Source organism: Octopus sinensis, linkage group LG3, assembly GCF_006345805.1.
Source record: "Octopus sinensis linkage group LG3, ASM634580v1, whole genome shotgun sequence".
Taxonomy (NCBI): Eukaryota; Metazoa; Mollusca; class Cephalopoda; order Octopoda; family Octopodidae; genus Octopus; species Octopus sinensis.
In genome coordinates, this window is record NC_042999.1 from 24017808 (window position 1) to 24036766 (window position 18959).

The 18959-nt window shown below is 35.2% G+C and overlaps 1 protein-coding gene across 1 annotated transcript in view; it reads right to left on the minus strand.

The window, feature by feature from the left end:
• The window catches only part of LOC115209153 (von Willebrand factor A domain-containing protein 2), a 22329-nt gene extending 7793 nt beyond the window's left edge, over positions 1 to 14536 (minus strand). The window contains exons 1-10 of the mRNA XM_029777369.2: positions 14415 to 14536; positions 12171 to 12734; positions 9984 to 10097; positions 7794 to 7907; positions 6491 to 6604; positions 4901 to 5014; positions 4132 to 4245; positions 2880 to 2990; positions 1245 to 1358; positions 1 to 129 (exon numbers count right to left, since the gene is read on the minus strand). The exon at positions 1 to 129 is cut by the window's left edge and continues 432 nt beyond it. Coding sequence (XP_029633229.1) covers positions 1 to 129; positions 1245 to 1358; positions 2880 to 2990; positions 4132 to 4245; positions 4901 to 5014; positions 6491 to 6604; positions 7794 to 7907; positions 9984 to 10097; positions 12171 to 12734; positions 14415 to 14490 — 1564 coding nt within the window. The 5' untranslated portion in view covers positions 14491 to 14536. The remainder of the gene's footprint in view (positions 130 to 1244; positions 1359 to 2879; positions 2991 to 4131; positions 4246 to 4900; positions 5015 to 6490; positions 6605 to 7793; positions 7908 to 9983; positions 10098 to 12170; positions 12735 to 14414) is intronic.
• Between the last annotated feature and the right edge of the window lie 4423 nt (positions 14537 to 18959).

Genomic DNA, 18959 nt, shown 5'->3' on the forward strand with positions numbered 1-18959 from the left:
GAACTCCGTCATCGCTAATTGCGTACGATGATGTCATATTTTTCACAAACCGTTTCATCAAATTAAAGTTTTCTTTTTTGACACTGCCGGATTCATCTAATACAAACATTAAGTCCATGTTTTCACACTCTGAAAAGAAAAGAATTGCATATAATATATATATATATATATATATATATATATATATATATATATATATATATATATATATATATATTATATATATATATACTAGCAGTATCGCCCGGCGTTGCTCGGGTTTGTAAGGGAAATAACTATATAGGCATTTTTCGAGAGTTATTTCCCTTATATAACCCGAGCAAATATATTTAAAAATGCAGAAAAATGATGGTAAATTTGTTTTAAAATCGTAGACGCATCGTAGACGCGCGCTAATACCCAGAAGGGCTCGATATGAATGACGACTATAAGATACCCGCTTTTGGTTAGACTGCACCGGAAAATGTGGGAGTAGTTAGGAATCTAAATCGGAGGAGACAGAGTCTCACACACACAACTTCAATTTTATATATAAAGATATATATATATATATATATATATATATATTATATATATATAATATATATATATATATATATATATATATATATATATATGTATGTATGTATATATATATATAAATTAGAGAAAACGGAGACACAAAACCAGAGATTCAAAGAATGTGAATATTCTGATGAAATTATGCTGAGTATTAAAAGGCAAAACAGAAGTTTAGGACGACAATCCGCGTTTGTAAGGTAGCTTCGATTCTCAAATGTAATCACTGCATTTTATGTAAATACTGAAAGCCATTAGAGACTTCCTTTGGTCATGAATGAATATGGAATTGCACCTAGAAATTTCCTCTTCTAGGAACGAAACGGGCAAGGTTGTTCATAGAAGACCAGCAGTCACCCATGCATACCAGCCTCCCCTCTCCGCGCCACCGAGGTTATCCAAGGGAAAGGCAAAGGCCGATACAGCCTGACACCAATGACATCGCAACTCATTTCTACAGATGAGTGAACTGGAGCAACGTTAAATAAATTGTCTTGCTCAAGAACACAACAGACAGCCTGGTCCAGGAATCGAACACAAAACCTCCCAATTGTGAACCTGACGCTCTAACCACTGAAATAAATAATAAAAATTGATTTAGACGTCTGAACTTATTTTATACCGTAATATTTTTTGTTCCACTAAAGAAATTCTTTATCGTTCCTTTATAAAAATTTGATACTTACCAAATGAACAGTTTTCACCTTTGAAACCATTTTTACAGATGCAAGTAAAATTTTTATATCCACTTACGCATGTGCCTCCATTTAGACACGGACTGCTTCGGCATTTATCAGCCACTAAATTATTTGAAAAAGAAAAAAAACGGAACAAAAAAATAATAATTACGTGAGGGAAATCTCATAGGTTTATAGTGAATGAGTTTTTTTTTAATTTCTACCTGGGTAATACATCCTGTATTTAATATTGCAATAAAGTATATTGTAAACGTTAGTCCTGGGTGTACATTAAACTGTAACCAGTGACGAGGCACTATTTCGGGTGTTCTAGGGAGTGTGGAGTCACCACTTAATTGTTATTATACCCAAATCCGTTATTGACTCGAAACGAGAGTACCTGTCATGATTCCATCTATGGGATAAATAGAATTTCGTAAGGGTAGATGGAACACCTTAGCGGCAGAAACATTAAATAATCTAAGAGAAGGAAAACTCCCAAATAAACACCGTCCACCGATATGCTCTAAGCCAGGACAGAAGAGTGTGGCTGATGAAACCAGGATAAGGCATGTCCAATAACATTGACTAATACTATGGAAGTAACTATCATATGTTAGTACACATTCTGCCACAGGTGCAGATAGCGGGATGATATTGGAAGCCCGTCGTATATATATATATATATATATATATATATATATATATATATATATATATATATATGTATGTATGTATGTATGTATATATATATATAATATGTTGAAAAGGAACCCACGAGCTGATATATATGGAAAAAAAGTCAAGGTAGAAAATGCTAAAATAATTTTATAAAATACATTTCAGTACCGGTTTCAGTCATTGAGACTTTTTCAACTGTAAGTATGGAAAACAATTAAATTTTTGAAAAATTAAAAGACATGTCTTTTAAAAGAATATTTGCATAGTATTCAAATACAAGGGGACATTTTTCTTGTTTCTGCCTGTCTCTGTCTCTCTTGTTTACTCTTGTTTACTCTTGTGGGTTCGAGGACGTTCTGTATTTTAATTATGATTCCGAATGTGTTGTCTCCACAAAAATATTATTTTTAATATAGCTCACAACGAGCACTACATCTTCCTCTCTGTATATTAATAGAAGCTATTGTTAACATTAACAAGCTCTAAATAAACTATGTATATTTTATATATATATATATATATATATTATATATATATATATATATATATATATATATATATATATATATATATATATATATATATATATATTTATGCCGATATCTTTGTCTGTTTTGCCCCCACCCCTTTCACCATCATTTGACAACAGGTGTTGGTGTGTGTTTATGTTCTCGTAGCCTAGGAGTTCGACCAAAGGGCCCGATAGATTAAGTACTACGCTGGGATAGATTTCATTGATGAAAACACCTTCAGACGGGGCCCCAGCATGGTCGCAGTCAAATGACTGAAACATGTAAAAGAATAAAAGAATATATATATATATATATATATATATATATATATATATTTCTAACAACTGTTTGCAATATGAATTTAAACCATTATGTTTTTAACTTTGCATTTCATCCCCACCAGGGGTGATAAAACATACAATTTTATTATTTGTTTCGTGTTTTTACTCACCTGAAGTGCAGTTTTCTCCTTCATAATCCTCTGTGCATGCGCAAAGGTAGTTGTCACCATTTTTGAAGCACGTTCCACCGTTTTTGCAAGGACTGCTAGCACATGGATCAACTTTCGTAAATATAGACAAACGTAAATTATAAGCATATAATTACATAAATTCATCCACATATACATGCAAACATATATATATACACTCACACGTATACATAATATTACGTAAGCTGTGATGGAGAAGGCGGATGTAATGGTTGAATGGTTAGGGCGCCGGACAAAATGCCTACCTGAATTTTCTTCCGCTTTAAAGTTCATCTCTTCGACGTCGATAAAATAAGTACCAGTTAAGTACTGGGGTGCATGTAATTCACTTGACCCCTCTCCTTAAACCTTGCAACGGACCATTGTCCCGTCAGGGATAGGTTGTGCTCTCGGTCAGTTACACGACTTGGAAACCGGGTAGCCGACCTCAAGAAAAACAAACTGGGGTTTAAAAAGAACTACCTATCGATGAAACGCTAAAACTACCTATTTGTTTATTACCCACAAGGGGCTAAGCATAGAGAGGACAAACAAGGACAGACATAGGTATTAAGTCGATTACATCGACCCCAGTGTGTAACTGGTACTTATTTAATCGACCCCGAAAGGATGAAAGGCAAAGTCGACCTCGGCGGAATTTGAACTCAGAACGTTAAGACAAACGAAATACTGCTAAGCATTTCGCCCGGCGTGCTAACGATTCTGCCAGCTCGCTGCCTTAAAACGCTAAAACTACCACAATTCTTTTCTGTTCCTCGATCCAAAAGATTTACTATGGAAAATACACAAACATGGTGTTATCGCCCCTCACGACTCGAAAGTATTTTGGGTTGTGCTTAATTAAATGATGTGAGGGCGCGTGGCTTAGTGGTTAGGGCATTCGGCTCATGATCGTAAGGTTGTGAGTTCGATTCCCGGCGACGCGTTGTGTCCTTGAGCAAGACACTTTATTTCACGTTGCTCCAGTCCACTCAGCTGGCAAAAATGAGTTGTACTTGTATTTCAAAGGGTCAGCCTTGTCACTCTCTGTGTCACGCTGATTATCCCCGAGAACTACGTTAAGGGTACACGTGTCTGTGGAATGCTCAGCCATTTGCACGTTAATTTCACGAGCAAGCTGTTCCGTTGATCGTATCAGCTGGGACCCTCGTCGTCGTAACCGGCGGAGTCAAAAGTCAAAGAGAATTAAATGATATCAATATTGTAAACCAACCTTTTGAACAATCAGGACCTTCAAATCCCTCCTGACATGTGCAGTTGTATGTGTTGTGATCATGTGAACAGTTTCCTCCGTTTTTACATGGGTTGCTTTGGCATGGATTTTTTTCTGCAAAGTGGACAAAAATAATAATAAAAATGAAGAAACATGCGGTATTTAGTTGTTTTATTGATTAATTTTTTTTCGTACCGAATAAAAAACAAACTAACAGACAAAATAAAGACAAAAAATAAAACAAAACAAAGCAAAACAAACGAACCCAAATACAAATAATGAATATACTCAAAAACATATACATATATGTATGTGTATATATATATATATATGTATGTATGTATGTATGTATGTATGTATGTATGTATGTATGTATGTATGTAATAAATCTCCCCCACATAAAAACGAAGAGCAAACACAGAAAAACAACAACGCGAGAATGTGGAACATGTATAGTATTAGCAGAGACTCGGGGAAGGAAAGAAAGGTGGTTTTTACGTTTCGAGCAAAGCCCTTCTTCAGAAACATGAGAGACAGACGAAAGTTCAATAGAAAAGGACGACGGAGGGAAAAGAATCGCCAACGATTCACTTGTGGTTACGTATGTATGTCTGTATGTATTGTTTATGTGATTCTATATATTTTTTGTAGGTTTATATATTCTTTACAAATATGAAAAATAAAGAAAAGCAATTTAAGAACGTGCGCATGCATTCTTGTGTATGGTTTGTAACTTTATGGCAAACATAATACTTGAGCATGGTCATACCTTCTGAACAGTCTTTGCCTTCGTATCCAGGTGGACAATGGCAAATATAGTCTGGTCCGTTGCTGAAACATATTCCAGAATTTTCACATGGACTACTGTTGCAGGGGCTAATTTCTAGAAAAAATATAACGCCAAAATATAATTTTAATACCCAAGGTTATATTTTGCTAAGTATCGGTTAAAAGTTAAAACTAATAATAAGATATTCTGAATCTAAAATGAAATATATTACCGGTAAAAGCAACAGAAGCAGCATCTGATTAAAACAGCCATCTATATATCATAGTTAATGTATAGACGCTATCAATACTCAGTTACCTCTGTTTTTCTTATTTCTTTATTGCCCACAAGGGATTAAACATAGAGGGGACAAACAAGGACAGACAAACGGATTAAGTCGATTACATCGACCCCAGTACGTAACTGGTACTTAATTTATCGACCCCGAGAGGATGCAAAGCAAAGTTGACTTCGGTGAAATTTGAACTCAGAACGTAACGACAGACGAAATAATTATTTCTTTACAACCCACAAGGGGCTGAACACAGAGAGGAGAAACAAGGACAGACAAACGGATTAAGTCGATTTTATCGACCCCAGTGTGTAACTGGTACTTATTTAATCGACCCCGAAAGGATGAAAGGCAAAGTCGACCTCGGCGGAATTTGAACTCAGAACGTAGCGGCAGACGAAATACAGCTAAACATTTCGCCCGGCGTGCTAACGTTTTTGCCAGCTCGCCGCCTTACAGCGTTACTCCTGTATTTCTGCTTAGACAAATACTGAGACAAAGCGAGAGTTACAGATGCGTTTCTGCGTTTCGGGGCATTTTCAATGAATCATGTAATACATAAATATGTATTGTAATTAAATCCTGCTTCAGTTGCGCATACCGGAATTTTATTTAGCTGAGCGGCTGTTCGCAAAATCAGTGAATGTTTTGTCCCCTTATTCTTGTGACTCTCTGTGTGAACATGCCATTGAAAATACCCCCAAACGTCGAAATACATATGGCGTTCTCGTTTGGGACGAATTTTCGGCTATTCCTGATATTCATTTTATTTTTAATACAGCAACTCTAAAAGTTGTTGTCGCCGAACACGTACTTTGTAACTTGCCTATCGACAGTGTGTATGCATTAAATATGATATATAGATGCCTATTTAATTTATATACTATCCCAATTGCGCATATCGGATATTTAATTAATGAATGATTTATTCATTTTTTGTTATACCACAGACGATATATTCTCGTCGGATCTTGAGACTAGTTGCGGGTACGGGTCATGGAAAACGGCTCAAAGGGTCAAAATATATTTAGTACACAGATTTTCCTCTCTCTGATATACATTCTATTTTAACACAGTAAATCCATAAGAGGTCTGATCTCAGGACAAATATTACAGGAACTGAATTTTCGGCAAAGTGTAAACACATTATGTATGATGCATAGATGACTTTTTAAATAAATTACACAGACTGTTTATATCAAAGTCATTATATAATATAACTATCTCTAACAGTCTAATAATAAATGAATTTTGGCATAAAATAGAAAATAAGTTTAAGAATAAGTAAGTATACATACGATGGTTACATGTTTTGCCTTCAAATCCGTTCGGGCACCGACAGATAAAGTTCGATTTGTCCTTGTAACATACTCCACCGTTTTCACAAGGATTATCTTTGCAGGGATCAATTTCTGGCAAGAAAATATTTTATATATATATATATATATATATATATATATATATATATATATATATATATATATACTTTATTTAAAGCAGCAGAAAATTCAACAAAATCTGTTACTCTGAGTTTCTCGTTGCCGTTCATCAGATAGTTTTTGCTAGAATGGAACCGATATATCAATTCAATCTAGACTCTTACAAACGCTACACCTTAAAAAAAATGGATTTGTTTGATTGGCCCTTTAGAAATAACGGTCAATCTTCGAGCGATAAACAAAAAAAGCTCAAAAATATATGTATATATATATTAAAAAAATTATAAAACTTATAAAATTCGAGGAAAAAACCTTACATTGAATAAAATACATATTGACGTTAATGAAGAAAATATAATTAATGCATAGAAATTAAAACTTATTATAAATATTACACTGCAATATTACTCTACCACTGATATTTGAGTACTCTTTTTTCCACCTTGTTTCACATTTATGTGTTTACTCCGGTATATATATATATATATTATATATATATATATATAGCAATAATAATTCTCTAAATGAGATATAGACAGTGACTGCTCCATAATATAAGGGATATTAGCCAACTGAATATGGCTAGGGACAGGGCAGGGTGGTGGGGGTGTCACTGTTGCATTTAGCCCCAGGCGAACATCAACGTCACCAGATAGGCCTGACGCCATCACGGCGTCCTCTATCTTGCAAAGGGAGATCATTCACCAAGAAGCGGATACCACACACGGACCTAGGTTTCAAGGTGTATTGCCTATTATCAACGTGTAGTAGGCATCGCTTCTCGATGAACGACCTACTATAGCCTCGGGCCGACCAAAGCCTTGTGAGTGGACTTGGTAGACGGAAACTGAAAGAAGCCCGTCGTATATATGTATATATATATATATATATATATATATATATATATATATATATATACGCGTGTGTGTGTTTGTGTGTCTGCAGTGCTTGACAACCGATGCTGGTGTGTTTATGTCCCCGTTACTTAGCGGTTCGGCAAAAAGAGACCGATAGAATAAGTACTGGGCTTACAAAAAGGATAAGTCCCGGGGTCGAGTTGCTCGATTAAAGGCGGTGCTCCAGCATGGCCGCAGTCAAATGACTGAAACAAGTAAAAGAATAACGAATAAAAGAAAGAATGTTGAACAATAATTATACGTACCATCTAAACAATTTTTCCCTTCAAATCCAGTTGGACAAACGCAAACAAATTCGGTGCCTCTCCTGAAACATCTGCCACCATTCTCACAAGGTTCGGGTTTGCAGGGGTTTGTATCTACAAAAGGTAATTGAGAAAAATCCTACCATACTTCGAAGTTGTATGTGAAATTATAATTAATTTGACGAATGACATCTAGACGTCTCTACGTACTAAGTGAGCTTTATAATTGACAGTCTGGAAAGATGATTGCTTCCCAGCCACACGGTTCCGGGTTCAGTCCCACTGCGTCACTTCGTCTTGCCTTGGGCAGATGTCTTCTACAATAACTCTGGCAGATTAAAGCTTTCAGAGTGGCTTTGGTAGACGAGATGGAAAGAAGCCCGCCGCATATATATATATATATTTACATTTTCATTTTCTGTGAAACTAAGAGGTTTTTTAAAATACTTTTTTAAAACCTGTTATATGTCTGTGCAACATTAAAAAACTTTGGAAGTCCGTTTATTATCTAAATATGATTTTTATAGAACTCTCCCTGAAGTTTCAGGAGTGTAGCCTCACCCCCTTAGATGTTTTGAGAACTCAGATGTTTTTTCGGCTGATGAGTACGGGTCACTTGTATTTGCTGCAATATTTGCAGCCTTAATAAAGGCGGTCTTCGTACAAAACAATTGTACCGAAATATTGATCCATTTTGTTACTTTTTTCTTGTTTATAATCACCCCGCATTATCTTATGGTTAATACCATATAGATTTCTGGTGCATCTAAGTTAAGTAGCGCATTCATGTGAATTCAACAGAACTCACTTGAATCTTAATTGCTTTTACTATATATATATATATATATATATATATATATATATAATATATATATATATATATATATATATATATATATATATATATTCCCCATGATAGATCGCTAGCCACTAGACCTTTTTCTATTTTCTCTCCCTGTTTATTTCTGAGTTCCTTTCTTTCGAAGAGCGTAGGCTCGAAACGTAAAAGACTTTCTCACTTCCGAGCCTAAACTAATACATCTGTTTGTTGTTTACACATCCGTCTTCGTCTTTTGTTTCGTTGTAAATTCTCACTATATATATATATATATATATATATATATATATATATAATATATATATATATATATATATATATATATATTATATATATGTGCAGTAGCATCATCAAGGTTTCTCGTTTTAAACTTTGTGTAAACCCGAGCTAATACGAGATTCCAACATGGACGATATATTTAGAAAAAAGAGGGGCTCTATTCGATCAAGTCAATTAACTCGGTAACACTCTTACATGTATTTGACTAACGGGGTACTCAGATGAGTACCAATACGACTTGCTATATCTCACTAGGATAATAAGACAAACAATGAAATATTCACTGTTTACTCCACTACTTAGTTAATCCACTAGTTAATTTGCGATATTAAACAAATTGTAAATCCACTATATGAAACAACAATACTTTGCACATTTGTCGCAGTATTAAATATAACAATTGAATATCACAGTTTCTCAGTAGGGACCAGACCATCAGATGCTGTCATATACCGCTGGTCACAATACGTTTCCAGTTTTATCCTGATTGCGCTATACTTTTCATTTGGTCCAAATTACTTAACTAGATCGTCTTCCCATCGTCGTGGAAGCTTCCTAAATGGCCTTTTCCGATCTCTTTGATACCATTCAGCAACTGGAACGGTTCCTCTGTTGTCTGTGAGTCTTGTGATAAGTCCAGCTTATCGGAACTTGTGCTTTCTCGAATTATTTAATTTCGAGAATGCTCACGTAATATCACTAGTATGGGTCTTTCCATGGCCCTTTGCGTTTTAGCTAATCGATGTTCTATCCTCTTCGTAGGAGCCCACGTCTCAATTTCGCATAAGATCGCAGGTAGGACGATGATATCGAGCGGTATGGCGCATATGGTATTGTGAGGCTTTGTTTTGAGCACATCCTTTAATGAGTTACATGCTTTTGGACAATTATTTCTATATATATATTCATTTACTTGGAAGGCAAGAAATAAATATAAATGGAAATACTTGTTTAAAGTATGTTACCTAAGTTTCTATTGGATACAAAAAAGTTTCAACTGTGACACTTCCGTTTATGCAACTCCAATGCTTATGGAATTATTGAACATATAATATAACTATAAAAAAACTTACCAATAGAACAATTTTGTCCTTCAAATCCTTCGGGGCACAGGCAATAATAGTCCGTATTATTTACGATACATTTTCCAAAGTTTTCGCAAGTTACGTTTTCACATGGGTTAACCTCTGTAAATACCACAAACATTTTAAGCAATATATTTTGATTTGGCACATTCTAAATCACTGTATTTAACTTCCTTTAAGTTAGACATAGATATCTGGCTAGCTAGCTATATCCATCCATCCATCCATCCATCCATCCATACATACATACATACATACATACATACATACATACATACATACAAATGTGAATTTGGCTGTGTTAACAGCATCCCAAAGATGGAGCCTTGTATCTTTGTTGGAAACCGGCTCACTCAGTGGAAGATTTATAATAAGCAAAAAGTAGAAGAGACATACATAGATACACACACACACACACACACACACACACACACACACACACACACACACACACACACACACACACACAAACAAACAGACACACACAAAAACACACACACAGAGGGTGGGTGAGAGCAAAATAAGCTCGTTAAGGATAATACAGTGAATGTGAAATTACAGTCCAAGTTCCTCATCCAGGGCCAATACATACATAGCTTCATATCCTGGGGTGTACCTTATCCTGATCCATAATATATGACGGAAACCATACTATGCTAACCTTCACTTTTGTAAATTATGTTGCCGAGTCACTCACAGCATTACGCCAAAATAAGATCTCTCCTGAAAATTCTTTATTTAATGTATTTCTGATATAATCTCTCATTGCAGACACAAATTATATAGCCCATTATGTAAGGTCATTATAATTTTTTCATACGTTTTCTTGATCTGCAGGTAATCAATAATAGCAACAATTATAGAAAATTCGTCGCCCTTTTCAAGTCTAGCCAGGCTCATGGGCCCGGTTTCCCGGTTTCTGTGGCGTATGTGTTCCTCCCCGTCCCCGCAGCTGGACGGGACGCCAGTCCATCGCAGCGTTTATAGAAAATTAGTCAACGAAAAACCATGCTCGACCTACTACAAACAGCAACCAAATCACCCTCAGAGTGCATCTCCACATCATCAAAAAGAAGAGAAATGGATGATATATTATGTGGCAAAGAAGTGACCTGTTAGGTATAGCGAAAGCTATTTTGATTACATGTCTGTTGGGTCAGAGCAGATTTGGAGACAAGAAAATAGAAACTATACTTTACAATTCATCATACTACAATATATTACATGAATCAACGAGGAAGCTTTTGCATTTTTGTTCTACCTGCAAAACACAGCAGCAACCAAATCTCTCTCAAATCCTAAGGCTGGACTACTCTACAGCAATATAAACGTTTTTGATAATGTGTATACATCCTCCTCGTTTCGAAAGCCTTACATTCCTGAAAGTTTTGTAATGCAAGAGGAGTTCTTATACAAAATGTATTTTTCGATTCACGCCCATGTTTATTCAGTTCCATGAAACATGGAAGTCAATGAAAGAAATCGGTTTCTACAAGGAAAATTTATGAGACGGTAAAATTCTTCCGGTACGCAATGTTAGAGAAAAGCAAAAGATTCTAGTACTCCAGAATATATTCTTTGAAAAAAAATTGGATGGTACTCCTTATATGGCCTTTGAAAAAAATAAAGCAATGGATAACCTCTTTAGTCGTGAGTCTAATCGTTCAGGAACGACCAGAAGTTAACCGGGAACATCATAACGCAGTCAAAACCAGCAACGCTATCACAGACTGTTACAAAAATTGAAAATCAAATCAATATCTATAAAGCTGAAATGCGAAAAAGTTGTTTGATTTCTTTGTTATTTGTCTCATTTTTGGTTTAAGGGCGGTAGATGGGGTCGGATTGGCGCCAAAATTTACATGGGGGTGGTAAAATGGGGTGGGCAATGGTGTGAGGAGGGTTGCAAGTCGCTCGTGACTACCGTTTGGTTGCCATGGTGAGGAATATGGGAAAAATTGAGTTTGAAAGAAGATAAAGACGAAGAAAAAAATAAGAAAAAGAAAAGGAAGAGAGCAATAAAAAGAACCAGGCATAGAAGACGAAAAGAAGAAAAGAAAAAGGAAACAACACACACAAAACACCACCACCAAAACCCGAGCGAAGCACGGGTCAAAATAGCGAGTCTATTTTATAAAAGTTTATAACGAAATAATGTATTAGAAAAACACTTACTGTTACAAATATCTGCTGATATGTGCTCTTTAATTTCATCAAGGCCACTAAAGTTTTCTGCATAAAATACGTATTCCGAACTTGGTTTACTAGCAATATCTTCTAGCTCTTCTTGAACAGCATTCTCTACTCCTATAGAAAATACAGTAACACCGGCAGCCTTTAAACGTTCTGCAGTTTCCTTTGTTTTCTCTTTATCAAATGATTTTCCGTCTGTTATTAAGATTGCAATGTTTGGAGCATCTTCTCTATCCCCTTTAGCTGCTGTAAACGAATTCGTACGAAGATAATCTAATGCTTTATGTGTATTTGTCATGCCACCCTCGTAACCAACTTCCTCTATTGCGTTCTTCAATGAACTTGGATCCTGGTACGTATTTAAATCAAATTCTTCATACACTCCAAAGCCATATTTCAGCAGGCCTACGTGAACGGAATCTGACCCGACGGGAAGATTGGTGGCAACATTTTCAACGAAGGATTTCATAGTTCCAAAGTGTTTTTGGCCAACACTACTCGATTCATCTAAAACAAACATGATGTCGGCTTTACCCTCTTTACATGCTGTAATAAAAGAAAGCATAGGTGTTCATCGAAGTAAAATAAATTCTGAAATTAACTAATCAAGTACGATATAAACACGAGTGCTTTTATGCATCACGAGTCCATATAGGAGGTTCTCTCGTACCAAATAATGCAGTATTCTGTGTTTTAACACAACATAACATAACATCCACTTTAAGTGAGAAATAAATATTAGTTTTAGTATTTATATTGCTTCTGTCGCTATATATATGTGTGTGTTTGTGAGTGAGTGTCTGTGTGCGTGTATGTAGGTATATATGGATGTATGTATGTATGTATGTATATATGTATATGTACATATATGTATATATAAATATATATGGGAATGTGAGTATAAGTACGTATGTATGTGTATAAATATATAAGTATATGTGTACATGTGTGCGTGTATATATATATATATGAACTCTCCCTATATATACACATATATACATTATACATACATACATACATACATATATATATATATATACATATATATATATATATATATAATATATATATATATATATATATATATTAATATATATATATATATATATATATACATATATATATATATATATATATATATATATATATATTTATTGAAATGGATAAATGAATTATCTTGTTAAGGATTATTCAAAATTTAACCGATCCCGGGTAGCAAAAATCACAACAGAAAAGACACGGTTGAAGTTACGACCTTGGGGTGTCTCAACCGTGCCTTAGCGCGGATAATTGAAGTTCAATATATTTAGTGAAGGGAAGAAATGGAGCTGAACGAAGATTCTACATAATTCCTTTTATTATCTTCTACACATGTTTCAAAGGCCGCAGATTTCCAAATTCGGATTGAATAAGGAGACCATTTGCAGCATTCTCTTCAGGAAAATCCAGGAATTTAAAAATCCAAAACAAATGCGCAGCAAGGTAGAACAAAGCGCTCCCTAGGAGCCCATGAAAGCACAAAACTGTCTCTCACTGTACGTTGACGTCTGGGGGGGGGGTGGAGGCCTTCACTATATATATATATTATATATATATATATATATATATATATATATATAATATATATATATACATGTACATACATACATACGAAGGGTGTTCATTAAAGATTTCCCTTGACCTACTTCCGGTTATTGCAGGAAAGGGAACTTGTGCAAGTATAATCATACATTGTAAATTGCAGTTTTTCACTAGTATTCGTTTATTTTTCAAGAGGGAGTCACAGAGGTAGAAAGTGATATAGAGAAGCAGAGAGAGGGAGAGAAGAGAGAGAGAGAGAGAGAGAGAGAGAGAGACAGAGAGAGAGAGAGAAAGAGATCAAGATCATTAGGTCGCAGCAAGTGCACTTCGCAAACAAACAGTGAAATATAGGGTGGAGAGGAGAAAATATATCTCGTAAGAATAGTAAGGTGGGACAGTCGTATTACTGTACTATACAGAAAAAGAATTAGAGACATAACGTGATAAAGTAACCAGTGTGGAAAGAGAATGAAGTCATTATCATGTGCGAGACGAACGAAAGACAAAACAATTGTTAAAGTCTTCATGAGATACAAAGTATATAATATATATAGGCACACATACACACATATGTATATATATATATATATATATTATATATATATATATATATATATATATATATAATATATATATATAACTTACAGTTTGATGAAGATGGCTGCAACAACTGGAGGGTCACCAACAGAAAAGAAAACGCCGATATCATCACGAACCTCATACTGAATGTGGAGACGAGAGGAAGCAACCGAATGTCTGGATGCTGTATCTTGTCTCTTAAATATATAGAAGTCTCGCTCCCCTACTACACACTTAATTGTATGTATATATTTGTACATATATATATATATATATATATATATATATATATATATATATATATATATATATAATCTATCTATCTAACTGTATGTATGTGTACTTGCAATGTATACATTTGTACATATATGTTTATAATAACGCCCAAAGACACGCAAGTACATATTTTAATTGAAAATATTTTTCTTCATATCCTACCATAATATACTTCACATACACACACACAAACACACACGCACACACACACACACACACACACACCACACACACACACACACACACACACACACACAGATACGTAATCTTTTTGTAAATATTTATCTCGTATTTGATAGTGTATCACGGATATTTGCTTTGCCGCTACTTCAGTTATATTTAAAAGTCGTGCATATTAACGAACTTTCTGTAGCATCGATGTTTTTCATTACAATTACAGCTGTTTCATTGCCGTATAATCCACGGCGATTAATAGACAATGGCTAACAATAGGAAGATTTATATTTTTGTATTAGAACATATATCCTTTATGGATTACTCTTTAATCTCTTATTGTTGACTCAATATCGTTTCTCATAAAATATCAAGTGACTTTCAGTCCATCAAAGAAAAACAAGTGACGTATTTTATTCAAATAATTATGGATATTGATTGTTTTAATTTAGTGTAAAATACAGTAACTGATAAAAATATAAGTATATTACTGTTACTTATTTCGTTATTAGTTTTAAGGGAGATACTCGTAGGATTTTATTTCACCACAAGTACAAATATCTATTGGAAACAACTAGCCTTACGATTTATAATACTTTTTCTATATATACTTACTGAAAAAGGAAAACGTATATTTCACTGAAAAAATTATTTGTTTCATTTTGAAACAAGCATTAGTATAGAAAACTTTCTTTTATCCTTTACTTGATTCAGTCATTAAATTGCGGCCATGCTGAGGCAGTGCCTTGAAGAATTCTTGTCGACTGAATCTACCCTGGTGCTCATTTTTGATGGACTAGTTCTTATTCTATTGGTCTGTTTTGCCATACCAACACCGGTTGTCAAGTAGGGAGACAAACACAGATACAAAGACACACACTCGCTCTCTCTCTCTCCCCATCATTCACACGTATACATACACACATACTTCTTTCAGTCTCCGTCAACCAAATCCACTTACAAGACTTTGGTCGGCCTGAGGCTATAGGAGAAAACATTTACCCAAAGTGCCACGCAGTGGGATTGAACTGTGGTTGAAAAGTTGAGATGCATGTTTAACTAAATCTTTGTTTGGCTAATAGAAGTGTGTTGGTTGAAACCTTAGAAGCCTCAACGAAACCTGTGGATATCTTGCCAATAATATGTGATAAGTCTGCCTGAATTTGCGGTGTAAATTCGCGTGTTGGGAATTATAATGTATTCTTCGCTATTTGATAGGATCAGAAAATAGCCCCAATATATTCAATGAGAATGAAATATCATTTAATGAATACAGGAGTTATACGAGAGCTACTTCAAGTTTCATGTTCCGATGATGCGGTGTTCGGACTAGCACTGAGTACGATGCGGCAATTAGTTAGACACATAAATCATAGCTATCTGTAAGATTATACCAAGAAAAACTATAGAGGTTATAAGAAAAATGTTAAAAGCTGCAAAAAAAATTAGAGTTGATCCTGATCTTGGAAGCTGGGTTTTTCTCATGTATATATTTTTCCTCATAAAATAATTAATATAATATTAATATTTTTTATGAGTGGAATCGTACACAGTTCGCTATACTACCAGTTCGAACACCTCACTTTCTGAGCATAAAACTTGAAGCAGTTCACGCATAACTTCTGTATTCATGAAATAAATACAGTGGTTTCACTCACTGAATTGAGTGTTGTCCTTTTTTGCTAGACATACCAAATAGTACACACAGATGCGAGTAACAAGTTAGGAAAAAAAAATTTTAGACCATGGTAGAAATGACTTTTAGCGGTTCTGTAAGATACTTTTTTTCAGACATTGGATAAAAACTGGCTTTCAATGGGAAAATATTTGTCATATACAATGACAGCATACTGTTTGTAAATTTTAATATACAGACAAATAGTTTACTTGCCTATTAACTGCGAACAAAGTGAATGCCAGATTTGTACCACGAATTTTGTTAAAGAACCCACCCAACCAAAACAGCTGAAAACATTTGAAAGTGGTTTATATCCAGATTTTTATCATTATTTTATCATTATTATTATTATGCAATGTTATATGGTAGTGAAACATGGGCTACAACAAAGAGAGAAGAACAGAGATTCGAAACGGCTCAAAGAGCCATAGAAAGGTCAATGCTTGGAATCTCGTTGAGAGAGCACATCAGTAGCGAGATAATCAGAGAGAAGTCCGGCATGAGAGATGTCATCGTAGAATATACTCGCACCAAGTTTAGATGGGCTGGACACGTCACCCGGCTCACCGATAATCGGTGGACCCGCGCAGTTGTCGAGTGGTACCCGCGCGAGCGGTAACGACCACTCGGAAGGCCTCCACGATGGTGGAGTTACGATTTCAGGAGGCCGAATGGGATCACGTGGATGAGAAAGGCGCGATCCAGAGAGGAACGGACAGCGTGCTGTGACCAGCGGTGTCAATTGGACGCCCGCCGGAATGGTCGGTCAAGGTGATCAAGGTGATTATGGTACGAAGAAACTCTTCGACATTTTATTAAAAACACAATTGAGCGTGTCTGATGTAATGCTTATTCATATACATTGTGTTAATTAATCATTTAATATATCGTAACTTAAAGAGTTTGATGATGTGACTGTTAATTTTAAGAATGATATCCCAGAGTAGGTGTGAACGGCTGGAACTGGCCAATTTGAACATAAAACATGTAGAATATCTGGACCTGATATGGCTGCTTTAAATGCTAACAGCCATTTCTGTCAGATCCTTGAAATTAAACCAAAGTTTACCTACAGTTCCTGAGATTAACGAAGGCCACGATGCAAGGGTTATTGACAAACAATTAAGAAGATATACCAACATCTGTAAGTATGCAAAAGGAACAGGAACTGTTTTAAAAACTGGTGATCAGAGACTCAAAGAGAAGTAACTCGCAGGTTTTTACCTAACAATGTGAGAGAAATAACTGATTTGACGATGCAAAGGACATTATAGATTTTTAAAATAGGGAGATTACCTACCAGATGTTTATAAAACAACAAAAGCCAAGATCTCAGTTCAAAATTTAATGAGATATTGGAAAAAGTATTATTGGAAAAAAATATTATTAGAAAAATATTATAAATCCTAGTTTTTATTATGGCCCATACTGTGTGGAAGTTGCTGGCAGGTGAGTTTTTTTCCTAAATGATATTCCACCTGTCCACTGGCCTTTGGTTTCCCAAGTGTCATTTAGAGATACAAGCTTTTGATTATTTAACCTCTTCACTTATTTACAGCTAAGGCGATTGTTAGGAATTTGTAGATCAACAGTTATTTGGAGGTTAGAAAATACAACTCAGCGCAAAGCTATCCTAGGTTTGTATGGGTCATGTTGCTTCTTCCCTGTATGATAGTCTTTCATTTCTCACCCCTAATCTCCTTGTCAGCAACCCTAATCAGAGATACTTCAGGATTTTCACGATTCAGTTATTTTCCTTATCTTGTGGTCTCACATTCTCTCCTATTCACTGGCTGTTCTCATGTCAAGTAGGTTGACAATGACTACACTAAGCTTTGTTAGAATACCCAAATATTTACACCCGCACTGTATATCCATACGTAATTTTAATAAATTAATATTGTGCATGTGGTACACATTAATTGTTTCATTTAATGAATATTTGTTGATTGACAACTAGTTAAGGCCTATACATTTTAGTATTGGTACAGATGAAAACAGATATGAGGATAAAAGCATCGATGTATTAATTCTTATTCCAAATATGAAGGGTGATCGTATAGGAAAGATTTGCTTCATAAGACAAATGAACACAAGCTTTGTGTTAAAGAGTAATGTTTATGTTAGATGGAGGTATTTTGTCTTTTGCCATGCTGGGATTGCAGTATTTCAGGATATAGACTATAAAGCATTATTTGGTTTATATTTGGTTTATATATTACATGTGAGGGTAAGATATCCAGTAGACAATATTAAGAACACATTAATGCTTAAGTCGAAGCTTGAGGAAACTCTGATGGAAAACCGAAGTGTCTCGATTGCGCAAATCGATCGTAGGAAACGGATGTAGAGGCAAAAGACCAATCGAGCCGTTTAGTATCTGGTTGCCTCTGAAGTTTCACTTTAGGACAGCGGCACCACTCGGAAACGCCTCGCAGTTCTGTTCAGTGAACAAGGGGTTTGAAGTACCCGGGACAGTGACG